General features: G+C 39.9%; 1 protein-coding gene across 2 annotated transcripts in view; it reads left to right on the forward strand.

The window, feature by feature from the left end:
- Positions 1-27,529, forward strand: part of rasa3 (RAS p21 protein activator 3) — a 50,827-nt gene that overhangs the window by 16,573 nt on the left and 6,725 nt on the right. The window contains exons 3-19 of one of the 2 annotated variants that reach the window (XM_061670180.1): positions 151-254; positions 3,396-3,490; positions 8,840-8,916; positions 17,394-17,474; positions 19,245-19,317; positions 22,711-22,784; positions 22,862-22,966; positions 23,861-24,017; positions 24,087-24,235; positions 24,976-25,090; positions 25,180-25,254; positions 25,338-25,461; positions 25,937-26,043; positions 26,144-26,221; positions 26,327-26,404; positions 27,023-27,096; positions 27,402-27,461. In XM_061670180.1, coding sequence (XP_061526164.1) covers positions 151-254; positions 3,396-3,490; positions 8,840-8,916; positions 17,394-17,474; positions 19,245-19,317; positions 22,711-22,784; positions 22,862-22,966; positions 23,861-24,017; positions 24,087-24,235; positions 24,976-25,090; positions 25,180-25,254; positions 25,338-25,461; positions 25,937-26,043; positions 26,144-26,221; positions 26,327-26,404; positions 27,023-27,096; positions 27,402-27,461 — 1,626 coding nt within the window. The remainder of the gene's footprint in view (positions 1-150; positions 255-3,395; positions 3,491-8,839; positions 8,917-17,393; positions 17,475-19,244; positions 19,318-22,710; positions 22,785-22,861; positions 22,967-23,860; positions 24,018-24,086; positions 24,236-24,975; positions 25,091-25,179; positions 25,255-25,337; positions 25,462-25,936; positions 26,044-26,143; positions 26,222-26,326; positions 26,405-27,022; positions 27,097-27,401; positions 27,462-27,529) is intronic. The other variant, XM_061670181.1, reaches the window with a different exon arrangement.

The raw sequence follows: 27,529 nt of genomic DNA on the forward strand, positions 1-27,529 counted from the left end.
TCTTGTTCCATTGTAGTGTAACTTTACCTCCTCTAGCTATTAACATATCAGGTAACAAATGCGTTTGCTTAATGTGTAGAAATTGGTTTAGCCCTGAGGTTTTCCTTCATATCACAGTGTGTTTTTTCTTGTGGCCCATGTCTCCAACAGTCCGTTCTATGGAGAGGACTTCTACTGTGAAATACCACGTAGCTTCAGACATCTCTCCTTCTATATCTTTGACAGGGATGTCTTCAGGAGGGACTCAAGTATTGGTGGGTAAAAAGCTAACATGTTTTTGACCAAAAAAAACCAAAAAAACAAAACAAAAACATCTCAAATATGGTCTCATGTATTACTTGATATAACCAGTTCCGACTGATGACTCTGATCAACCATTTAAATAAATGCACTACTCAACTCGAGACCCAACCATACTGCTCTTGCATTCTTTTGATTGATTGTCTTAGATGAGTCAGTGGGACTTTTGTTGGGGAGCCTTTGGGTGTTTTTTTATTGCTAAATAACAAGATAATAATGCAACCTTTGAGTCACAGTGCTCAACATTTGAAAAATTGACAAGACTAAAAAGTGGGGATGAGCATTATAAGCAATTGATCAATGAGAACTGTGTCAGCTGTGATTGTCTGGCGACCAGTCCAGGGTATACCCGGCCTCTCACTCCAAGTCAGCTGGGATAAAAATATACAGTTTATTATTGTGGCATAAATATTTTGTCACATGTTGAGTATATTAATATATTATATAGTAGTATAATATAGTATATTAATACTTCTCAACTCTGAAGTCAATATTGCCCTAAGAGATGTAAATTAACAGTAGGTTAAAATTTAGGTTTAAATTAACAGTAGGTATAATTTTCTCCCTCTCCAGTTGTGAATTGTAATTTCTCTTAAAGTCAAAGTAATAAATAAAGCTAAATGAAATGGTAGGTGTGGAATGAAGTCAAAGCAATAAATACACTATATGTTAAACACCAACAGACAGACTCATTTTGTTTATAACATGACATCTTGAAAAAGGTGTCCAGGCATTTTAACATTTACAAAGAAGTTAGTTGTCATACAGTTGTTCTGGCTGGTCCACAAATATAGTTAATAATTGAAGTGAATTTCCTCACTCCTGAATGCACTATGAAAATGATTTTGAAACTCGTAAAATTACATTTTACATTACATAAATTACATTTAATACAGCATTTACAGTATTTAGTTTTAATGTTTTACTTTTCAACTGAATCTACTTTTGTGCGTTCTTTAGCACTTTAAAATTATGGGCTCATTTACAATAAGACTAAAAAATTTTTACGTTTACTGCTATACAAAATTTGGCCAACCCTGTCAAATTGTCATTTGAGTAGTGGTGCATATTATTGTATTATTAAGATTCGTTAACATTCTTGTGTAGCATCACTTTCAAAAGGTGTGCTGTGGTGTATGAGTCAGAAACTGTCAGATAAAAGAGGAAGTCAGGAAGTGCAACTGATGTCTGTGGTTTAATACTGCCGAAAATGAAAATGCAAACAGTTTCAAATGCACTACAGTATTGATATAGTTAATATAAACCAACCAAAAAAATCTAGAAACACTAGTTCAGGTGTATGTGGTGTTTTGATTTTTTTTTTTAACCAAAACATAATTTTCTCCATGTAACAATTAAAGATCAATTAACCATTAAACAATGAGATGGTTTTTTTTTTTGTTCTCCCTCTTCTTGGGCAATAACAAAAAGCTGTGCAATGATGCTACCAATTAGCACAGCATTGATACTTTTTCTACCAGGAGAGTTCAGTCTCATCAACTAATAGTTTTTGGAATTTCTGCTTGGTCAAAAAAACAAACGTGTTGCCAGCATTTTAAAAAATTAAAACAGGAACAATTTCATAGCCCTGAAAAGCCGTAATTATTATTAGGTGTGTAACGATTCATTTGCGCAACGATTTGATTCATATCACGATTCGTGGTTGTCGATTCGATTCAAGGACAATATTGGTTCATTTAGTTTTATTTATTATTATCCATCCATCCATCCATTTTCTGTACCGCTATTCCTCACTAGCCTATCACTAGCCTATCGCAGCTATTCTTAGGCGAGAGGCAGGGTTCACCCTGAACTGGTCACCAGCCAATCGCAGGGCACATATAAACAAACAACCATTCGCACTCACATTCACTGCTACGGGCAATTTAGAGTCTTCAATTAACCTACCATGCATGTTTTTGGGATGTGGGAGGAAACTGGAGTACCCAGAGAAAACCCACGCAGGCGGGGCCGGGATTTGAACCCCGGTCCTCAGAACTGTGAGGCAGATGTGCTAACAAGTCGTCCACCGTGCCGCTATTTATTATTATTTTATTTATTTATTTATTTATTTCATGAGTGATACGGTCTGAAACGATTAACTGGCTGGAAATCAATTCAGTAACGTTTTAACTGAAAAAAATCCAGTGTGACTGTAAAATAAATATCTGCATACTGGACAGTGCAGGTGAAATTTCCTAGATTCTTGAATCAGGTCAAATTTATTATAGTTATTAAATATAAAGATTTTCCTCATTTACTTGTATTGCTTTGCAATAAAACAAAGGGGAGCAGCAACTTATTGTTATTTATATTATTTCAGCTATGATTTTACCTGTTTGGACAGTTTTTTCCTCAAAAAGAGATTTTTAATTGGTGTTGGAATTATGAGGAGGTCCTAGCTGGACCCAAAGTGTGAGAATCCCTGTTCTAAACAGTCAAATACAATGACTAGAAATGAAGCACTGAGGGTTTTCATGAGGAAAATATTTTAGGAATAGTGTTAGTAATACATCGAGAGCTAAATAAATGATGCAGTCCTCAAGCAACTTAGAGTGGTTTAAATTGAAGAATAGTGCAATGATCTGGTAAATTGATGATTGTGCAAATGGTGCAGATAATTCTCAAACACGAGTGGCCAGAAGTAATCAACAACAGTATGCATATAGTGCAGCGTGATAAAACAGTGAGTGCAAATAATGTAGAAGTGTCCTGATAGAGATGTCCAAAATTGGCAGCAATTAAATTGTAAGTTTACTGTTAAAGAATTTAATGGCAAGAGGGAAGAAGCTGTCGGAATGTCTGCTGGTTTTAGTTTGCATTGTTCAATAGCGCCTACATGAGAGAAGGAGCTGGAATAGGTGGTGACCAAGTGTAGAGGGTCCAAGAGTATTTTGCGTGCCCTTGTTTTAGTCCTGGCAGTGTGCAAGTCCTCAAGAGTGGGTAGGTGGGAACTGATAATGTTTTTGGCAGCCTTGACTGTCCGTTGCAGTCTGATTTTGCGTCACACCCCCTCATCTTGCTCGCAAAACAATGTCGAAGATGTCTTCCTTTTTTAGCTTATTTGTCATTCTGACATGCAATGATGTGTGTAGGTAAGGTTGCGGTGAAGAAAGAAGACCTGCATAAGTATCACGGGAAAGACACATGGTTCCAGCTCCAACCTGTCAGTGCTGACTCAGAGGTGCAGGTACGTACAGACAAAGGGAATGCACAAACTTTTACACACTTTAAATAGCTCTCCTGTAATCTCTTCTGCTGCCTTTTGTCAGTCTAGCCATCGTAAATGTGCTACAATACTTTTGGAACAACTGAGGACCAGTGACATTAAGTGATAACTCAGTTACTTATGTTCCCCAAAATGTTATTTGTAATTATTATAAAGACAATAAGAAAAAAAAAAGAAAACGATGTATTTTATGATATAGGCTCCCTTTGTCTTTTATTTGGCTTTGTCAGAATCAGAATCAGAATCAGAATCATCTTTATTTGCCAAGTATGTCCAAAACACACAAGGAATTTGTCTCCGGTAGCTGGAGCCGCTCTAGCACAACAAACAGTCAATTTACAGACCACTTTGGGGACATAAAGACATTGACAAAAAACAATTGTGCAAAAAGATGCAGAGTCCTCTAGCACCTAGAGCAGTTCGAACGACCAATATTGCAATAGTCCGGTGCAATGACCATTGTGCAAAGGGCGCTGAGACTTCAAGGAGTGTATGCGGTTTAAAGTGACAAGTAGTGCGATCATCTGGGACAATGTCGGTTGTGCAATGTTACAGATACTCCTCAATCAGTGTGCAAATGGAGCAGATGCTACTCTGGCATGAGTGGCCAGTATATGCAAATAGTGCAGCATGGCGAGACAACTACAGTGAGTGCACAAGTAATAAATAATTGGCCCCACAGAAATGTGACAACGAACTCAAGTCAAAAAATTGCCAGCTTGTTGTAATGGAATTATAGGTTAGGTGTTTAAGAAGTTGATCGCAAGAGGGAAGAAGTTGTTGGAATGTCTACTAGTTCTAGTTAGCGTTGATCGGTAGCGCCTACCTGAGGGAAGGAGCTGGAAGAGCTGGTGACCGGGGTGCAGACGGTCCGAGAGGATTTTGCACGCCCTTGTCTTAGTTCTGGCAGCGTGCAAGTCCTCAATGGTGGGTAGGGGGTTACCGACAATCCTTTCAGCAGTTTTGATTGTCCGTTGCAGTCGGAGCTTGTCCTTTTTTGTAGCAGCACCAAACCAGACTGTGATGGAAGAACACAGGACCGATTCGATGACCGCTGTGTAGAACTGTCTCAGCAGCTCCGGTGGCAGGCCGTGCTTTCTCAGAAGCCGCAGGAAGTACATCCTCTGCTGGGCCTTTTTGAGGACGGAGTTGATGTTGTTCGCCCACTTCAGGTCCTGAGAGATTGTAATTCCCAGGAACTTGAAGGTCTCGACGGTTGACACAAGGCAGCTGGACAACGTGAGGGGCAGCTGTGGCGAAGGATGCCTCCTGAAGTCCACGATCATCTCTACCGTCTTGAGCGTGTTCAGCTCCAGGTTGTGTCGCCCGCACCACAGCTCCAGCTCCAGCCGCTCCGCTTCCTGTCGATATGCAGACTCGTCACCGTCCTTGATGAGGCCGATGATTGTATGTGGCAAGCCGGAAAGGGCTCAAACAGTCAAACGTGTATGCTTTTGATCTTGACCTCAATGGATCCTGTAAATTACTAGGCTTTACACGGTCAGGATTTTTGGGGCCGATCATCGATCAGCGAGTTTAAAAAAAACGATAACCGATCTAAAGATGGAGCAATGTGTCTATTTAAATGACTTGTTCATTTACTGTATATACTTGTGTACTGTATACTGAGTATCTTAAAGTATCCATTCTCTAGTCCAGTGATTCCCAACCAGTGTGCCGTGGCACATCAGTCTGCCATGAGTAATCTTCTGGGGTGCCGTGGGAAATTATAAAATTTTACTTAACTGCTCAAAAAATTATTCATTTACAAGAGATAATGTATCTTTTTTCCACTATTTATGCCAGTGAGGTATAGTGACAGACAGAACAAATAAATGCTCTTCTATTAGCTGGCAGGACGTACATACAATAATTACTGTGTATCTACGTTTTGTGACATCTTTGTTTGTAGGTGTGCCGTGAGATTTTCCAATTGTAAAATATGTGCCTTCGCTCCACAAAGGTTGGAAATCAGTGCTCTAGTCAGGTCATGTATTCTAATAAGTCAGGTCAAACCAATATTACAGAAATAATGGGTGCCAACTTACTGGAGTTGAATTATTTTATTGTAATTAAATTACTTCACACACACCAAAACCTTAGAGCATGACTCGACATCATGCCGGGATGTTTACGCACAACCGTTAGTGCTAGCACTAGCTTACTAGGCTGCATAATGTTTTGTTGCCTGCTTGCGAGCGGTATTTAAATGAACGTAATCTCCCGAGCACCGGTGACCACCAGCACACGTTCCCCCCCCACCATTTTGTTCTTATAATGCACTCAGCGCGATGTCGTCGCCATGGTAACGAGTGTATCCGGTCGCGTTTGAGTTGACAAGATGTAGCCCAGTGATCGTAAAAGATATTGCAGTAGTCTGACATAGTGCAATCGTGGAAGACCAAATTTGTCTTGTAGTCTGATCCAGGCATTACGTGTTGTCTGCCTCAGACCTGTTGTCTGTCCCACACCGCCATGTTTTTTTTTTTTTTTTTTTAAATAACCTTATTGGTGGTCAGATATTTACAGTACTACATCAAAAGACACGCGACAAGGCTAAAAATAAACCAGCTTTTGAAATTCAAATATACTGTACACGATGGCGACCCGGAGTGAATGTCTTTTGCGGTGCAGATCAATGACGTCATTGATCGGATCGGCAAATTATGACACTAAATTGTACATTTTCAAAACTGCGTGCCTGGGTTGCTCTCCAGTATAAAGGCAAACTCCGTGCGGCACAGCCGCAGTGACGTCAGCGCGGTCGCCATTCGCGCGAGTATAAAGAAGCCTTCAGTCTTAATTACCTGACTACCTCACTGACTAATCCATCTTCGAGTTCTACGTGCTGTTGCTCTTCTGCATACGTACTGTATTGTGTAACTAGTGATTATTTGGGTAAAGTCAAATGTTTGAAATATCTACAACCAGATAACGAGAAATTTTCACCAGGCTTCCTTTTTCTAGATATTTTTTATTTTTGGACATTTAGTGTAGAGCACCAATTTCTGTAATACTCGGTCCAACTAACCAACAGTCACATTTAATGTCACTGAACTCAACCTTCTCCAGCTTGAGCCTCAATTTTAATGTTAAAATGTAATGAGCTGCTGTGATTGGATTTGAAAAAAATTAGCGAATGTACCTAATGAATGCCAGTGAGTGTAAACTTTTCAGTGTTTGCTAATGTAACAAGACTCTTGCTCTGTCATCAAATAATATTGTAAGTCACAGTCACATTTTACATCTTGTAACCTTTTCATATTAGTGTCACCTAAAGTTTAAAATCGTATCTTGGTCTTATCACTCACATTCAAAACAAATGAAAGCGAGACGGTAGCTGTTTATACCCATTGTATAAAAAAAGTCTTTGTGCTAATGTTCTTAGTTAAAACCAAAAACGTTTGGTTGTCAGATTACATTGTGACGCTCCACTATGGCCCAAAGCTTGAAGTGTTGAGTGAAGGACAATTATAGTAGATCAGTCTGCCACTGTCAAATGTCAACACTGGGGACATCTTTGTGATGCTGTGAAATGCCATCAGTGTAGCTGAAGAGAAACTTCCTGTTACTGTGACTCATTGTTGAGCAACAGACTGACTGAGGAAAGACTGACCTGCACAACAGGGTTCAACTTTACTATCATTTCTCATCTGTTCTGTTCATGCACAATACCTAAGATACCATCTTAAGCTGTGGGGTAAAATGTATTTGGTCATTTATTTAATGCCCTTTGAAGTTACTTAAATCCTAATAAAAGGGGAAAAAAAGTGAAGTCCCAAAGTAAATCTCAGGGTCTTGGTTCTCTAGCCTATTAAGGTTCTTACAAACTGCTCCCTTTATTCATTTGAGAACCTGAAGATGTTTATTGTCACGTGTTATTGGAGTACAGTATTTTGTCTTGTTTACATTTGAGTAATAGACAAGCATGTTCAAAAGTGAAATACATGAGGCTCATGTTTGCCACAAATCACCTTTGCATTACACATTTATTATTAAAGTTAGTATTTGAGTGGTTTTAGTGGTTAATTTGTTTTTACACTCATATGTGAGTTTACAATGAATAGGGTTATTCTTTTGGGGCCTGAGTTGAAGTCTCCACTTCTAGATATTTCGGTGTCCTAAAGTTGTTTTTCAGGATTTAGCTTCCAGTGGTTGATCTCTCCACTTGTCCCACATGCATTACTGTTCCACTATTCACTATTCAGCCGTCTGGGTCACCCACACAGATGTATGCACGGTCAGGAGTACACACTCAGGCACACACACAGCCACACGTACACACCCCTGTAGTTCCTCACAGATGCTCTCACACAGGATCCGAAACACAGTGAATGGTAACATCTGCAGACAGATGGGTGTGTGTCGCCCTGGAGCAGCACATTGAAACAGAGAGACATTCATCCAAGGAGGCGTCGAGCGGAAGGATGTGTGAGAATGGGAGTTAAAGAAAGAAAGCGAGTGAGATGGATCAAATGAAGTCGAAAGATAGTGTCACTCTTCTATTTTCAATAGAGGACACATTGTTGGCCCCGTGCGTCTGTGTTTTGCTCCCTTTGCTCAAATCTCTCAAATGGAGTGTGACGCCTGTGAGTTTGCATACTGATGCTGTTAATTAATGGAGCTTTTTTTCGACAGCTGTACCACCACACTACACTGTCATTATTTTATTAATCCAATCACTTCAGAAAGAAAATAACTTAACTGCATGACTATTTTCTCTCACTGGAGGAATACCACTATTCATGTGTGTTTTTGTTTAATGCAATTATTTTATGAAGAAGAATATCTGTAATCTACCTTCATACAACACTCGTCTCACAATCACTAGTGTATGTATGAAACCAGGTGGATTCCACTATAGGTCCTGATTTATCAACATTATATGTGCTATCATAAGAGGTTGAACAGTACAACAGCTGGACCTGATGCTTTCCATTAAAACCCATGTTGAATAATCTGTTTACAAAGGATTACATGACTGTGCCTATACCTGTGTAATACATTTTGAAACCACTTTGGCTCCGAAAGTCTTTTGTTTTCACTGGCTTATTCATTAGTAGTGGATGATTGATATTGTTTCTGAGAGATATTTGAAAAAACATTACATCACCTTATCCTGCATTTATTCCCTTTTTTTCTTTTATTCCAAATCCACATAAAAGAAATACAAGTACACAAAAGTTATCAGCTCTAAATTAGATTGAATTCTATTTTAATTATTTGAACAGTTTCTCTTTGACATTTGTAACTTTTACTGAAACTAAAAACATGTACACTCGTGCATTTTTTTCCTTTCTTTTTTTTCAGGGAAAAGTGCACCTGGAGCTACGTCTGAGTGAAGTCATCACAGACAGCGGAGTCATCAACCACAAGCTAGCCACGCGGTAAGCCTCTGTGCGCACTTTATGTTGTTAACACATCAAACACAAAGGCTCTTATTGTATAGTCCTGTCCATCTACTCTTAACATTTTACAAAATTCAAAAGACATACACAGATCAAAATCCTGGACTCTTATTTTTCACTTTTGGTAACTGTTTAAGCATGATCTGTGCTCTAGTGAGTAGCCTACCATTCTACAAACCCTAATTCCAGTGAAGTTGGGACATTCTCTAAAACGTAAAACAAAACAGAATACAATGATTTGAAATTCATTTTTAGCCTATATTCAATTGAATACACTACAAGGACAAGATATTTAATGTTCAAACTAATGAACGTTAGTGTTTTTTTGTGTGTGCAAATATTCTCTTATTTTGAATTTGATGCCTGAAACCCATTGCAAAAATGCTGGGACAGGGGCAACTAAAGACTGGGAAAGTTCAGGAATGCTGGAAAAAAAAATTCTGGAACATTTCACAGGTGAACAGGTTCATTGGAAACAGGTGAGTGTCATGATTAGGTATAAAGGAGCATCCCCGAAAGGCTCATTTGTTCACCAAACAACGATAGGGTGAGGTTCACCACAACTGCCTGAGCAAATAGTCCAACAGTTTAAGAAAGTTTTTCAATGTACAATTGCGAAGAATATTGGTTTTCATAATCTAAGGTCCAAAAGATCATCAAAAGATTCAGAGAATCTGTAGACCTCTCTGCATATAAACGGCAAGGCTGAAAACCAACATTGAATGTTGAACGCAGTGCCACCTTCGATCCCTCAGGTGACACTGCATTAAAAAGGGGCATCATTGTGTAAAGGATATTGCCGCGTGGGCTCAGGAACACTTTAGAAAGCCATTGTCAGTTAACACAGTTCGTCGCTACAACTGCAAATGCAAGTTAAAACTCTAACATGCAAAGTGAAGCCATATAGCGACAACACCAAGAAATCCCAAGAAACCAGAGAACCCCAGAAATGCCGCTGGCTTCTCTGGGGCGAGCTCATCTGAGATGAACTGACGCAAAATGGAAAAGTTGCTGTGGTCTGACGAGTCCTCGTTTCAAATAGTCTTTGGACATCATGGGCGTGTTGTCCTTCAGGCCAAAGAAGAAAAGGACCATCCAAATTGTTATCAACTCAAAGTTCAAACGCCAGCATCTATGATGGTATGGGGGTGTGGCATGGGTAACTTACATATCTGTGAAGGCACCATTAATGCTGAAAGGTACACATATGCTGTCATCCAAGCAATGTCTTTTTCAATGACGTCCTTGCTTATTTCAGCAAGACAATGCCAAGCCACATTTTGCATGTCACGACAGCGTGGCTTTGCAGTAAAAGAGTGTGAGTACTAGACTGGCCTGCCTGTCTGTCTCCCATTTGAAAATATGTGGCGCATTATGAAGCGCAAAATACAACAATGGTACCCGCGGACTGTTGGGCAACTGAAGTTGTACATCAAGCAAGACTGGGAACAAATTCCATCTACGTTTCAACAATTAGTGTCGTCAGTTCGAAAATGCTCATTGAGTGTTGTTAAGAGGGTGGGAATGATTGAATATTTGCACACAAAAAAAGGTTTATCAGTATGAACATTGAATATCTTGTTTTTGTAGTGTATTCAATTGAATATAGGTAGAAACGGTTCAGAGAATGGATGGATGGATGTAGTCTCTTTTTATTTACGTTTTACACGTCCCATCTTCATTGGAATTGGGGTTTGTACTTTTACTTGTCTAGTGTTTAGTGTTCTAGTGTGTGTCTAGTGTTACACAAGTTAAATGTTGAGGCAGTACTGACAAGAAAGACAGAGTGTCAACCTGCAGGATGTGCATTCACATCCAGTTTTGTAATTAATCAACATTGCAAGGCCAGATTTCCTACCACTTCCTGTCAGCCGCTGTCACCTGTGGTTTAGCTTGAAGACAGCCACCCCCAACTTTTTTTCACGCTGAATTAGCTAATGGATGGATTGGCATAAAAAGTAGTCCACTCATGCCATCCCAGATGACGACGCATCCTGCTGACAACGTCTGATCCCGTTGCTTTTCATCTCGCTTCCTCTAGTAAACATTCTTGCGGATGGTAGCTTCCTATGTCCCAGAACAAAGTGTGATTGCCGATGTGCTTGCTACTGTTGTTCATCATGCCTGTTATATGAGCAATTACACTTCTAAAGTTGATAATTGTTTGCCAGGAAAACAGTTTTGGACCAGCGGGAGGTTCGATCTGTGTGAGCTGGGATTTAGTTTAACTGCCATGACCTTGTTACCTCCACCAAGCTCAAAGCGCAAGGGAGGAGGTTCAAATTTTTGCCTGCATTTACATGTTTGTATATGACAACAATATGTGATAAACAAAACTGCTTTTCCTGAATTTTGTGTGTGGACCATGAAAGAAACCAATAAATATTGGTGTAGATCTTAATACCTTTCAAATGTACAATTTTGTCACCCAATCTGTTTTAATACATCAAATTCATTTTCCTCCTTTGCGCGGTTAATTTACTGTAGTTAGTTGTGAAACGAAGTTTACAAACCCAATTGTTTCAGACAAGCGAATGAAATCTACAGATCCCTGTAATTAGTGATGTAACAAGGTTTCCCAAAAATGACAGTCTGTCATAATGTGAAGTCTGTTTGGAATGGTCAGTTCTACCTGAGTTCAATGCAATAAGAATTTTGAAAATCGGATGCTGGGTTCCAGAGAAATGGAGTATTTGGTGTCGGGGGAAAAAATGCCTTTTGGGGAATGCTTTTGTGTCATATCACCAATAGAAAATCTGGTCCAAAAACGCCTTCAAATTAGAGTAAAACAGTATAACTTGATTATTTCTCAACGTCTTTGGCCGATTGGTTTCACTTGCTACTTGGAGAACCCATTCTCTGATTGGCTGACAAGTTTCAGCCAATAACCTGCTACAGGCCGAAATTCCGAAGGGTTGTCCAAGTTGACGTGTCAAAATTACAGAGACATTTCAAAACGGCCCTAAAAAGTTCACTTAAATACTGTAACACAAATGGAACATTATTGGTGAGAAGAGCTGTGTGGTTCCACACACTGTTGCTACGGTGCTTAGAGCCAAGAGCACAAGGTCATCTTGTTCAGCCCTTTGAGACAGACACGTGGATGACAGGCAGATCTGAGTCCTACTAACGCTTACACTCACCACTCATTCAAAGAAATCCTTCAAGAGTGATGTCTTGACATTTGATCCCAGGCACAGATTTAGTGTTTGTTCCAAGGGTGGCAAATATTTGTGTTCTACTGTGTGTGTGTGTGTGTGTGTGTGTGTGTGTGTGTGTGTGCCTGTGTGTGTGTGTGTGTGTGTGTGTGTATATAATTGCATTTTAAAAATTTTGAAAATATTCTACTGCAGTCTACTTTTTTTTTTTACTGAACAGCTTCGGTAAGAATTATTGCAATGTGGCCATCAAATTATTTATTTTAGAAAATATAAGAATTTGATGTTTTGTTTCGTGAGTTGCTCCATTCTTGCATCTAGGGTTCACAATGTATTATGGAATGTTAGTGATTGTTATTCTAGTTTATACATCTATTTTATCCATTAACCATAGATCAGCCTCTGTTGCAGCTCATCCTTCATCTGCTGTACAGCTTAGCCTGTGACACAATATTTTTGCATCAGTTTGGAGTGAGCTACAATTTAATATCCTGCTGTTGGAGTGGAATTGTTTTTGACAGGATATGAGAGTGCCAAAAACAAGCGCATTAACATAAAAACGAGTCGCATGGACTAAAACAAATGTTGTCTGCCATGCATTCTGAGCAACATGTCAAAGCTTAGTGCGGCGTTGCGAGGGGGCCGGATAGTAGGCCAAGCAGGGGTTACATAAACAAGCTTATTGGACAGGAGGTGTGCTGGCATTAGAGATGCTTAACCCAGCCCTTATTCTTTACTAGGAATCAGTGTGTGTGTGTGTGTGTGTGTGTGTGCCCCTGTGTGTGCTTGTTGAGGGATGTGGTGCAATTTGCTGGGTAATTCATCAGGCTGTGTGACTAGTAGTGCATCACCATGACACACAGGAAGTGATTCGTGCTGCCGGGTGTCTCATCCTGTTAGGGTGCTAATCCCGTTACAGCATGATGTCATCTGGGAGCAGGACAGCTTTAGACAGGTTGCGCTCACACAGAAAAATAAATAATGAAGACCATCCATCCGCTTATCCTCACTAGGGTCGCAGGCGTGCTGGAGCCTATCCCAGCTGTCTTCGGGCGAGAGGCAGGTTACACCCTGAACTGGTCGCCAGCCAATCGCAGGGCACATATAAACAAACAACCACCGGTACTTTACTTTCTATATTTGTCAAGTCAAAATAAAATAAATATTTGGTAATAATTGGTTTGTTTTGTGTCAAATGTGACAATGAAAGCAAATTTAAAAAATGCATACACTCTCCACCAAAAGTATTGGAACAGTGAGGCCAGTGCTATTTTTTTAGAAAACATTGAGATTTTTGCCTTTTTTTTTTTATTATTAATGAAAGATGAGATGAACATTTCAGCTTTATATACATCTGAATCTGATACACAATTTGGAAGTTGGCACCTTTTGTTTGAATCCAGCCATTTTCCATGTGAGAAGTATTGAAATGTGAAATGTGACAGACGGGTGTTTTGTTTTCCTGGTGAGCCCTTTTACATTGATGATTTAAACAATCAATAGCACTGAATGCCTACGCTAGGGCTGCACGATATTTTGTGAGCATCGTCATCGTGATGTGTGTGTGCACAATAGTCACATCGTAGGGCCCTGCTGCAATGTTGGTTTAGTAATATACAGGAAGTCCTCGAGTTACGACGTACTCGACCGACGACGTTTCGACTTTACGACGCCCGTGCCTCGTCCGCCATTTTGTCTCCAGCACCATAGTGTTTCTGCTGAGCTAGTGCATAGTGCTTGTCTGTGTTTGTGTGCCAGGAGTATCTTTGCCTTTTTCGCCCTCCTTTTTTCACACTCTCAGCAGTCATGGTAAGTACAGAATCTTATTTTTTTTATTTTAATGTATTTTAGTTTCTTTATATGAAGTGTTAACCTTTCCTGCTACGGTAAATTTTGACTTTAACGGTGAAATCCGACTTACGCAGAAATTCTGGTTACGTTGCCAGCGTAGGAATGGAACTCGTTCGTAAATCGAGGACTTCCTGTACAGTGAATCGACTGTAGTATAAAAAGTGACCAGCAGAGGGACAGAGGTTTGGACATGCTAAAAAGATTAGCACCCATGTTACGGTAAATGGTAATGCTTCCAACAACACATGGAGCAGCCTGAGTGTTGTATACTTATCTCCTTGTATGATAACTATGAATGAGGACACAGGAAAGGGTGTACACCTGCTGTATTTCCTAATTTCCTTCCTTAGTTTAAAATGTTTAATTATGAAATATGAATTGAGTTAGTTCATTTTTAGAACTGTGAACTGAACTTTTAACTAGTTCGCCTAGAAAATGAACCTTCCCTACACTGATCCTGTATTATTTCACATTGCATTATACAGTATATCGCAAGTTTAAAAAAAATCGCATTTTTCCAATATCGTGCGGCATTAGTCTACGCTCAGTTTCAGATTTTGGTTTTGCCTGTGATGACTACAGGTAGAGATGTTTATGGATGAAAAACAAGCAGATGGAGATGGAAAATCAGTCAGAGCCAAGGTAAGAGTTTGGCCGGAGCCAATGCAGCCATTTGGAATGTCCTGAAGAAAGAAATCACTGGTGTACTAAGTAGCAGACAAATGAAAGAAGGTCCCCCCAAAAAGTGTCTGTATGACATTAGCAGCACCCTCCAAAGGGCAGGAATAAATGTTTGACAATCTACTGTTTAGACTTCATGAACAAATGTACAGAGGCTAGCAAAAAATGCCAACTACTCATTAATGAGAAAAATGTGAAAGAGGATGAAATGTTCCAAAAAAGTGCAGATATGACCCTAAAAAAATGGGATTTACTGTATGGACTAATGAGACAAACATTAGCCTTTACTGAAGGGATGGAAATGCCAAAGGTTCAAGAAAGAAAGGATCCGCTTATGATCCCTAACCTACAAGCTAATCTGTGAAATTTAGTGGAGGTAATGATGTGGCTTTGGCCTTCATGGTTTCTTGTGATAGGGGCTCACTAATATTCATTGATGTAACACATAAAGGCAGCTGCAAAATGAACTCAGAGGTCTACAGATTCGTTTTGTCTGGCAATTTTATAACAAAGAGTTAATCGGAGTTAAGAAGTGGAAGGTTTTAGACTGGCCTTGTCCATCTCCAGACATAAACCCTATAGAGCATGCATTTTACCTAAAACGAAGACTGCAAGGAGTAAGGCCCATATCTCACTGGCCTGGAGACAAGTTGGTGATCTGATGGTGACTCAAGTCTCCGCTGGTTGCGTGACATCTACTGGAGTATCCGGGAAACTAGCCGGGTCACCAGAGAGTTGTGGTGAAATCGAACATGTTCGATTTCATGGGAGACCTTTTGGAGAGTCCTCTACACCAGTGATTCCCAACCAGTATGCCAGGGCACATTAGTGGCCGTGAGCAATTATAAAATTTTACGTAATTGCTCAAAAAATTATTAATTTACAATAAATAATGTATCTTTGTTCATCTATGCCAGTGAGGCATAGTGACAGACAGAACAAATAAATGCTCTTCTATTAGATGGCAGGAAGATATTTACAGTACTACGTCAAAAGACGCGCGACAAGGCTAAAAGTAAACTAGCTTTTGGATTCAAATATACTGTACACAATGTCGACGTGGAGTTTTGCAGAGCCAGTCAATGACGGCATTGATCGGATCGGCGAATTATGACATTAAAGCCGAGCAGCATAAAATGCGAAATATCGGCCGATACCGATCATGCCGATCAGATTGGTGTAAAGACTACTTAAAAGATGAATCCCACCGTTTGCACAGTGAATTTCAACTCCTTCCCCCAGGGTTTAGGTTCACAGACCCAAAATACAAAACCAAGTGGAATAAAAATTGTTTTGTCCCAGCAGCGATTATCAAGATAAACAAGGTTGTTGTATCTACATGTGTAACTGGTGCTGCAAAACAAATCTACCTACGGATATGAGTATAGTAAATTGAACTGGTGAAGTTACTGCAACCAAAGGATTTGCAACTACACATTTAAGTCTTATTCAATTAAGTCTATTTTAAGGTCATCTGTATTTTTGCTTCCCATTGTGTATCAGATGCTGATGTAAATACCTGGAAATAAAAGCTCAACTATTGACCTTCCTTATATTTATCTTTTAATGTCAACCCCAAATGTTTTCAATCTACAGCAAAAATAAAGGCAATGGTGTCTCTGTTACAATCTTTTTGGAAGGGAGTGTTTAAAAAACACTTTTATATCTTGCCAGTGTCTGTGGTAATAAGAAAAGCTAAACCCGGACATGCATTGCTGTAGTCATTCTTAAAATACTGACTGTAAAATACTGACAAGTAGCCAAAGTGTTGCCAGTCCTCTCCAATGATTTGCTTCTAATTGAATAAGTATGTTTTAAGGCTCTGGTATAACAAGTTTTGTCAGCGGAACAGCTGTATTGCTGTATTTTTTTTTTCTTTTTGTATTATGGCTCTATAATAAGCTATCTGTGATGGGCAAAGATGAAAAACTTTTAGCATGATGCAATGCAGTTCTAAACCAATTACAAATGCTATCAAAATATTCCACAACACAGGCAAACAAAACAATGTTGACATTGTTATCACTGAGGTATTTTGGATAAGCACTATGCCCTCTTTCCAACTAAGTTAAACCCTTCTGACCAGTGTTAAGGTGCTGTGGGGTAACTAAATAAACTCTCTGCCGTGTATAATCAACTTATCAGTGGTTTCTCCATGCTGCACACACAACATCCCGCAGGAGTCCTGTTTCTCACCTCCCACTAAGCTTGACGGTCACGAAGATTTACTGAGAAAAAATCTAGGCCTTTGTTAAAGTGCTCACATTTCTGCAATGCTCTCTTGTGCTGCTCAGACACAAACACTTGACTGCGACTGATACTCGTTGGAAGCTGTGGTTTTATCCAAGTGGGTAGAAGAGAGGGAGCTAAAAGCTTTTCTGAGCTGTTGGTCTGGGTGTCATTTTTCAGTGGTCTTGACAGTGCTTGCGACCCTCTCGCATCAGTCCACTAATTAAATGGTAATTCACAATTTAACAGGGCTTTAATAGGCCCCAGAGAATAATGGAATCTACTGCATTCAGACTTTTCTCCCTGGTTTTAAAAATGTTGCTGTATAAGATATTTAATAATTGTTGTGTATGTGCACTATATATTCTGATTTAAATTTGCTTTTTTCATTGCAATGGAATCTTTTAGACAAAACAGGTGGCCAAAGACAGCCGTGCATTTCATTTATCGTCAAGTAAATATGTGACAGGGTGTGTGTGTGGCAATTGGTGTGTTTATTCATTAAAAATAAAACTCCTCTCTATTGAATCTCGACAGAGTGCTAGAGTGCCAAGGTCTTCCAATCGTCAACGGCCAATGTGACCCTTATGCTGCTGTCTCACTTCTGGGTCCTTCCAGGTTAGAACATATATAGTGCACACAGATGTCTCTGGTATGATTCATGAACATACTGTATGTCTATGCAACCATGTAGTTGAGATTTTGAGGAGCATGAAATTGAATGCAGATGAAACACAGTTCTGGTTAGAATTACTGTATATTCACAAACAAATAGACCTCTATGCTTCCAATCTATGTAAATATGAATTACAGGATAACATGCAAAACAGCAACGTAACATGTAAATGATAGCACTAAAGTCTGCAAGCCAAGGGGAAATTGTAAACCCCCCTTATATGTAAATGATTAAGAACGTTTCTCTCATCTCCCACAGTGCCTCCCTGTTCTTCTCCTCGTACAGTGAAATTAAGCAAAATAGTAAAGCATGAAGTCAATTAGGAATTAGTATGAAGATTTCTAGAATTAAGTCAACTGAAATATGTTGTGATGTTGTGTGCTGTTGGAAAGCATTTAATGTGGGGATAAATAATAACACAAATTAAAGCTTTAATCTACAACTTTTTTGTATAAAAAGTCATTTTCACCCACGTTACTACGAGAGGAGATGACACAATGCTGATTAAGTCATTCAGCTCCTTTAACATCTTGCTGTATTTGTCAGTGTCTTGTATTTTATATTTAGTGAATCCCCTATTCATTTCCCGCGCTGGCCCCGGTTGGTTGGGCACTGCAAATGACAGCACGGAAAGGATGGATGTCTTTCATAAAAATAGTAAAAATGTTGTAGAATCTCACATAAGGGGCATAACACGCATTGCCTACGTCATATTGAAGCAATGGCTTGTTGTAATGTAGAATTCTAGCTTGCCAAATGTTACATACGAAAGCTTGAACAAATTTTAGATAAATATAAAAAAAAACAATAACCAAAATACTGTACTGATATATAAAGTCCTCTCTCTCTCGCTCTAATAATCAAACAATTGACAGTATTTTCTATTTAATAAGAGATATGAGTCACATTGATCCAACTAACATCATTCTAAATACATATACCATTTGATCTAACACTCTTACCTGAACTTGGCTGTTTTTTTTCCCAGAAAAGCAATCTTATGTCTATGATGAGGCTACCTGTCTGTACACAGATAAACACACACACACACCTACACACACACACACACACATGCGCACACACAATAGGAGTTTCAGTGATAATGAACAACCAGTCAGTTAGCTAGTCAGTAGCACCTTGGCTTTCATATTAACACATGCACATGACAAAAGCATACTTCTCTCATTCCTATTCAAAAGGACAGTGACCACCTGCAACGTTTCCTAGCTAGAAAAAAACATCAGTTAAGTCCTACCTAACAACATAATTGATGACCAATGGTTAGATGCAGCACAAAGTATGCCTGGCAATGATAATAATGTGTTGGTATTGAATGGTTGAAGTTAAGAAATTTGCCATATATGCTGGTTTAATTTAAATCTATAATCCGTGATTTTTACGGTGGTATATAACTCAGCGTACTGTGTAGTTGCATTCATGCTCTGAACCCAATTCAGGAGTGGTTGGAGGGATAAGGTGAATCAAACTATTTTTGAGGCAAGGAAGAGAGGGTATAGTATTTTTGGTTATCAAAATATTACATTTCAACCAAGTACTCTATAATTTTTACACTTTTCTAGCTTGTTTAAAATAAAAGGGTTCTCAGATTTTGGGGGTGCTTTTATCCAAAAATGGGCTGAACACACCACTGCTGCAAACCACCTTGCTCTAAAGGTAATGACTGGTTTCTTCTGTATTCCTGCTTTCTTCAGGACAGAAGCAAAGAAGACCAAGGTGAAGAGGAAAACCAATAATCCACAGTTTGACGAGGTTTTCTATTTTGAGGTAAAGTTTAAGGCTAATATGTCTGTTGGTGATACTTCCGCTGTCCGTTCGCATACACCACAATAAACCTTTGAATGTCATTGTTGAGTGTGTATCTCAAAAAGAGTAAAGATTTAAGGAAGTTCTGCTCTAATTTTTCAAGCCTTGTTGCAGAGATGAATGGATGCAGATCAGTGTAGCCCGGATGACTTTTTTAAGATGATTGAATTTGATTTGCATCAAGGCCTGACAGTCTGTCCACTGTGATATTGTCATTTATTAAAAAAAACACTTCTGAGAAATGTATGGAAGAGTACATGCTGCACTGTACTGACCCTCCTATGAAATTAAATTTTGAAGGTTTGATGTGATTTTCGCTCAAGTGCATCACATCCTCCCACATCCCAAAAACATGCGTGGTAGGTTGATTGAGGACTCGAAAGTGGCCGTAGGTGTGAATGTGAGTGCGAATGGTTGTTTGTTTCTACGTGCCCTGCGATTAGCTGGCGACCGGTTCAGGGTGTACACCGCCTCCCGCCCGAGGATAGCTGGGATAGGCTCCAGCAGCTAGTGGGGATAAGCGGCTCAGAAAATGGATGGATAGATGGATTTAATGCTGCTATCCAACTCATTGTGCTGCTCCTTCTGGTGTGCCTGCCTTGGCCACCGAAAGGTAATATAATCCTGTACATTCATGCAGATACAAATAAAGAAGAATCGTGCTTCTTCTTCTTCTACCGTTGCCTACTACAGCTGTAAGTGTAGTAGGCAACTGAATAAGTATTTATTCAGTTGCATAACTATACACAAATTGCTAACATGTGAGCATGTTGATTAGAGTAGTTTCTTTGGGATTGACTTCTAATGGGTGTCAATGACCTAAAATGAAACTCGTCAGATTCTTATTTTTTTGCATAGTTTCCCCATTTTAATGTTTAAGATCATCAAATGTAGATATCAAAGATAACTACTATTCAAAGCTACCTGGCCGTTTGTGAAACGGTAATTACACCCTAAACCTAATAACTGGACCACCCTCATCAGCAACAACTGAAATCAAGCATTTTCTATAACTGACAAATAGTCTTTTTCATTTTTACAGAGATATTTTGGCCCAGTGAGTGAGTGAGTTAGAGAGAGAGGGAGAGAGAGAGAGAGAGAGAGAAAATATGCTTGCACCAGGTACTTATTGCCCAAGCAGTGTGTGTTTTGGTGCTTTTGGGCTAATTCCAAAAACACAATCTTCTGAATATTTCGTAGAAAATTGGAAGGACATTTGCCACTATTATGATTGAACTGGACGGCACGGTGGACGACTGGTTAGAGCGTCTGCCTCACAGTTCTGAGGACCAGGGTTCAATCCCCGGCCCCGCCTCTATGGAGTTTGCATGTTCTCGCCGTGCCTGCGTGGATTTTCTCCGGGGACTCCGGTTTCCTCCCACATCCCAAAAACATGTATGGTAGGTTTATTGACAACTCTAAATTGCCCATAGGTGTGAATGTGAGTGTGAATGGTTGTTTGTTTGTATGTGCCCTGCGATTGGCTGGCAACCAGTTCAGGGTGTACCCCGCCTCCTGCCCTATGATAGCTGGGATGGGCTCCAGCGCGCCCGCAACCCTAGTGAGGAGAAGCAGCTCAGAAAATGGATGGATGGATGATTGAACTGGGTGCTTGTTTAATAACATTAGTGTTACTGTGCCAGTCCAAGGGTGTGCTCATACAACGTTGTACTATCCGTTGTCACACTCTCCACAAAAATGCTTCAAATGGACATCCTGTCCTAAAACTGCTATAGTTTGTCCCCAAAAAATGATGTATTTGGTCATATTTTTAAGAATTGTTAGATAAGAATATTTTCATAATCAGAAAGTAATCAGTTTCTACAAGTAATCATAAAGTTTCAAATAACATAAAAGGTGTGTCTATTACTCTATGTTGTATGAAATCTTCAACATTTTTATGAATCGAAAGGAAAAGGCCTAGATTGTTCTCTGCACGTATTTCAAAATGCAGTCAGATAGTAGACAGAGTGGCCCTGTTGACCCCAATACCATGTGTGGCTCCTCCCTCTTCCTTCCCTACTACCACAGGCCAGCAGGACAAGAGTGTGATTGATTCAGACACACTAAATGCTCTGACTCATAAATGTCTGGACTCTTGAAACTTGCAGAGTAAACAGAACCTTTATTACACTGTCCGGACAATAGTATTGGGATGGATGTCTCGCTCTATGGGCTCAATTTTCGTTGATGGCGCATCTGCGGCGGAGCACAAAAACTGGCGTATCTTGATTCCATGCAAGCGCAAGGCTCGCTCTGCATGTTTGCCAATTTGCAACAACCTGTGACAAGCTGTGTGAACCGGCGCAACGAGGGTGTAGCCTTTTGACATGCATCTGCATGCATGCGTGCATGTGACAATTTGGTAGCACAAAGTCAGTCTAAACTTACGTCTGCTCAGACTAAGTCTAAGTCCGGTGCAGTAGGTAGACAGCTGGTCTAACACAATTTTGGTAAATTTGATAGGGGCACAGGCAGACAAATTCTGAGCTCCGCGGACATGTGTGGTGGCAGACATAATATAGACATAATCCATTCATAAATATGTGAACAGCGGGCATCAAACCCTATGAATCATTGTAGAAATCAGTTCATTGAACACATTATTATTATTATCATCATTATATTTTTTCAAAATCATCCCACTGGCTGGCACGTAGCGAGAGGAGTTTGGGGGCTACACAAACGATCGGCGGTAGGGATAGATACATTATATCTGGCAGTTATCACCACCTGCTCACTTTGTCTGTTGCCACACCGGCCAAGAGCAGTTACAATGCTCCAATCACGCACGGATCTCTGTGAGGACGCAGAAGACTCGAGACTGTCATTGTGCCCCATTTAAATGGAATAAGAGGAACTACTTTGATTGGTGGTTAATGAAGTTGGCGATGACACCTTTGTGGAAATAGTTTGGGGAAGACTCGCTTCTGTTCCATCATGACTGCCCCGTTACACAAAGCAAGGCACGGTTGGATGATTTCGGTGCATGTGGAAGCAATTGAGAGACCAAAACTCAACCCATCAAACACCTTTGTGTTGGACGAGAACAGAGATTGCGACCAAGCCCTCTCCTCCAACATTAGTGATCTCTGACCTTGCAAATGTTGGTCTGGACATACTCCAAAATCTTTTAAGTGTCTTCTTTGAAGGGTTGAGTTGTTACAGCTGCAAAGGAAAGACGGTTTTTACATTTTTAGACATCCCAATGCTTTGGCCTGATGATGTGACTATTTTTTAACAAAAAAGACTTCAAATAATCCTAGTGTATTTACTCAAAAGAGATTTTTGTTGTTGTTTTTTTGTGTTATGTTTGCTTTTTTCCATCCTATTAAACTGTTTCTCTCCTTTTAGGTGACACGGCCCTTAAGCTACACAAAGCGACAGTTTGATGTTGAAGAGGAAGACGTGGACAAACTGGCTCTGAGGTAAAGCAAAGTGGCCTTGAATCAACAATCATCTGAGTCTGTGTCTTTGAACTGTGGCTTCTGATTTCTATGTCCAGGGTGGACCTGTGGAATGCTAGCAACTTGAAGTTTGGTGATGAGTTCCTGGGAGGTGTGCGTGTTCCCCTCAGAATTCTGGGTCAGTTTGGAGTCCACGATGCATGGTAGGTGTGATGTGTCCCACACAATTTAAACTGACATCGCATTGCTTTTTCGTGCCTTCCCTTGTTGATCTGCCATTCTTACGGAGTCTTTTTTCGGGCTTTTCCACCAAGGCCTGTGTGATTCGACTGCTGTTAGAACAGGAGAAATATCACATATAACCTGGATACCATTCACAATTTCAGTAGTAGAATCTGTTTTTCCTCAGATACACAGTGTTCCAGTGTATTTTAAGTGCGCATCACTGTGCATATTTGGAATGCAAAAGCAGCATCCCATTAAAACTCTGTTCTGCACTGATGGTGTAAATGTGAGTGTAAATGGTTGTCTGTCTCTATATCTGCCCTGTGATTGATTGGGGACCAGTCCAGGGTATAGTCTACCTTTACCAGAAGTCAGCTGGGACAGGCTTTAGCTCCCTGCAACCTTGAACAGGATAAGCGGTAGAACATCAATGGAGGGATAATCACAATAACACTATTTGGTGTCAAAAGGAATGGAATTTTGAAATCTCAAATGTGGAGGGACCCTGTTATCCTGTTGGATGAAAGGTAGACGACACAGGATTCCTCACAAGTCTATATTGCAGGGCACACAGAGAGAAAACAACATGCGCAAATGCACTCACTGAGTGGCAAGTTAGACGTGTGCTCCACTACACTATCTAATTTGATCCATTACAATAGTATTAAATACGTATTATTATGTTATGCTTGTAGTTTGCAGTAGTGTAAAACTGCACTGCAACATACGGAGATGTTTCTTATACTGCATATTGATTACCTTTTTTAGCTCACATTTTACTTTTATATTTACAAAGCTCTCCTTAAAGCTAATCAGCATATTTTTAAATATGAAATCAGTTTGTTTGACACTGACATGAAGTCTGTCCTCAGGTACTATCTGCAGCCCAGGGAAAATGGAGGGAAGTCGGTCAAGGTGGAAGAGCTTGGATCGCTGCGCCTAAATATTGTTTACACCGAGGACCACGTCTTCCCCTCTGAGCACTATACCCCCCTCAGAGATTTGCTGCTTTACTCTGCCAATGTACAGGTATGTAAGTGGATCTTTACAGGCCATGTGTTCCAGGCCACACATTTACGTTGTTTTGTCCCTGTCCAGCCTGTTTCGGCGTCAACAGCTAACATTCTAGGGGAAGTGTGTCGAGAGAAGCAAGAAGCTGCCATTCCGCTTGTGCGTCTCTTCCTCCACTATGGCAAGATTGTGCCTTTCATCAGCGCCATTGCTCATGCTGAAGTTAACCGTACACAGTGAGTGTGTGAAAATGACTTTTTTTGGGGGGGGGGTGTTGAGGTAGATGCAATACTCACTGGAAAGAAGGATGCATGTTTGTAATGTGTAAATTGGCTGCATTCAGTGTTGTATATTGAAGAGTCGCTTTAAATTAAGTGCAAAACTGTTGTTGAATCTTGTGCTCTGCAAGATGTGAATAATTCATTCAATTAGCTCCAAGAAATGAGATCATCCGGATGTACAGTGCTTAACAATTTTATTAGACCACCACCCAATGTAAGGTTTTTCCATAGCTACCCTGAGTTAAACGCATTGTTGATAACTAAAAGTTTTGGAATGCTTAATACACCTGTTTAAATCAATATTTTTATACTTATTTCTTGATTAAGATGTCAAATTATCCTTATTTACTTGCATTCCTGAAAAAAAAATAGTTTTAGTGGTTGAATGTTAGATTAAAGATTAATTTCTGACATTGACTGAAATGTGGATTTAAAATGGTGAATTCAGTTGGAAATTCCTCTTTTCTGCCCAAAGTGTTTTTATCAATGCATATTTTCTCAAAGCACTGCATGATGCTGAATATTCTCAAACACAAAAAGGTGGCGGTCTAATAAATCTGTCAAGCACTGAAATGTGTGAATAATGTATTTGCATCTTGATGTGACTGTCAAAGGTCAGGCAGTAAAGCAGGCAGTTCATCCCAACTCTCTGTTGGTTTGTTTTGCTGCTTTGGCTTATCTGGTTTCTAATGCAGGGATCCAAACACCATTTTTCGGGGAAACTCGCTGACATCCAAATGCATCGACGAAACCATGAAACTGGCAGGGATGCATTATCTGCAAGTCACACTTAAACCAATCATAGATGAGGTTGGAAATCACGTCTTCTTCCTGCGTCTTAAATAACCTCGTATATAATGTACAGGTATCAAAGTATTCTTAATTTAATCCCTTCACAGATCTGCACAGAACACAAGCCCTGTGAAATTGACCCAGTTAAGCTCAAGGAATCAGAAAACCTGGAGACAAATAGAGTAAGAAAATGATCTTGCGTGGCTGTGTGTGTTGGCATGTAGCTAGTGTTATCTGACATTTCTGATTTACCTTCCCTCCACAGGAAAACCTTCGTCACTATGTGGACCGTATCTTTAACGTTATCACCACCTCTGGCGTTCGCTGTCCCACTGTCATGTGTGACATCTTTTTCTCACTTCGAGAGTCTGCTGCCACACGTTTCCAAGGTAACTCACTTCCTGTGTGACTAACAAACGAGACAGGAAAAGGCATTAGGAGGGCATATGTGTTTAAGGGCACGTTATGCAATTTACTCCGAACTGCACAATACAGGTTGCTTTACGGTCGACGCATCAGGCCATGGGCGTTGTATACTTCACTCTGCTGCCTCCATGTGGCTGCATTTGGCCTCCGCAGTCACAAGGGTACACGCGAACTGGCCTCAAAATGTTGCATTCTATTGAGATCCAATATAAGAACTGCATTTTGGTGCTAAAGTGAATTGAAACTTCAACAGTGAGCATCATTGTTTGTTTTACAATTAATGTCTCTTTGTAAAAGCTGGATTTCTCATACAGCTCTTGTGTTGGATCTCATTCGATTGAACAGGTGTACCTTATTTTGTGACAAGTAAGGTGTCATGCCATTCAGACAAGAGTACGTCATTGACAAATCTCCTCTCCTTTTTTCCCATTCCTCCAGTGGACCAGGATGTCCGATACACAGCAGTGAGCAGTTTCATCTTCCTGCGTTTCTTTGCTCCAGCCATCCTATCGCCCAATCTCTTTCATTTACGGCCACACCATCCAGTGAGTTGGATTTAATATTGATTTACAGTCTCACTTGCAAACTGTGTAGTATTTTGACATTTACTGTTTATTATGTATCATTTCTAATTTCTCGATGCAGGATCCCGCTACCTCTCGAACGCTTACCCTCATCTCCAAAACCATCCAGACGTTGGGAAGTCTTGCCAAGTCAAAATCTGTGAGTACCTTTCACCAAAATGTTATTTATATTTCTCAACAGTTAAATCCCAACTAAACTCTCTGATTTCTTTCTCTCCAATGTATGTATCTCCACTTCTTTAAGGCCAATTTCAAAGAGTCGTACATGGCAGCATTTTACGACTACTTCAATGAGCAGAAGTATGCAGATGCTGTGAAGAATGTGAGTCTTGGTGTTTTTTTGTTTAAAACCAAATATTATGGGATATTAGAGGTATAACAACATCTATGTATACAGGATTTGTTTTGTGTGTCAAAACGTCATTACATTGTTCCAAATGAATGCGTAGCACCCTAAGGCGTTCGATTATACAAGCAAACCTAGCAACCTGACACCGTCAGATTAAAGTCAACATGAAGTACTCTGCGGACAAAAAATAGCAAATTAGTAATTAGTATCCGATAATTAATTGGTGAGGTGATTTAATCATTTACATTATTTGGTCATTACAACACCTTTGGTGACTGAAATGCTGCTGAGTAATTGAGTGAAAAATTAGCATCTATTTATACAGGATTTTTTTAGTGGGTCTATGGGATTATTATTTATTTTTCCTTTTACTTCCTGAGCTTTGCTTTGTACACTGTACACACTAAAGTGTCTAGCCCAACCCCTGATTGATTGAGTAAATGATAAGAAAGGCCTGGGTGTCCCACGACTCTTGTCAATATATATATTTAAAAAAGAATAATGTATTTAGCATTTACTGTAAAGATCATCGCAATAAGTCACATCACAATACGTGTGTCTGTTGGTGACACACCTCTTATCATTCCACAGTTTCTGGACCTCATATCCACTTCAGGGAAGTGGGATCAGAAGAGTATTGAAACACCAATCATGCTGAAAGAGGGGTATGCTGCCTTTCCATTTTTAACATGAGACTAACATGTCATGTTTCTCCGTGTAAACCATTTCACTGCTGGTTTAATCATAATGGTTGACCTGTTTGTCCCTTTGTGAAGAGGTCCAATATTTCTGACCCAAGCTAAAATGAACATTTTTAACGATACACATGAGGATGTGTACTGAGTCCTTTTGTACCCAACGTACGCTTTTAATTTAATGTTGTTTTGGATGAGGCTTCAATGGAAGGGTAGTTTCCTGCCTCGCTCACCAGCATCCCCCCCACCTTCTTGTGTTTCTGCTACCGGAGTAGGAGTGTAAAAGTCACTATAAAGAGGGTTGATGGGAAGGGGTCAAAAGGCACCAAGGGCAGGTAAGAGCTTCTCTTTGCCCTTGTGACCCCTTGTGCGTGCACTGTAAACCTTCCTCAAGTGGTCCACC

Source organism: Phycodurus eques, chromosome 2 (assembly GCF_024500275.1).
Source record: "Phycodurus eques isolate BA_2022a chromosome 2, UOR_Pequ_1.1, whole genome shotgun sequence".
In the NCBI taxonomy this organism is placed as follows: domain Eukaryota; kingdom Metazoa; phylum Chordata; class Actinopteri; order Syngnathiformes; family Syngnathidae; genus Phycodurus; species Phycodurus eques.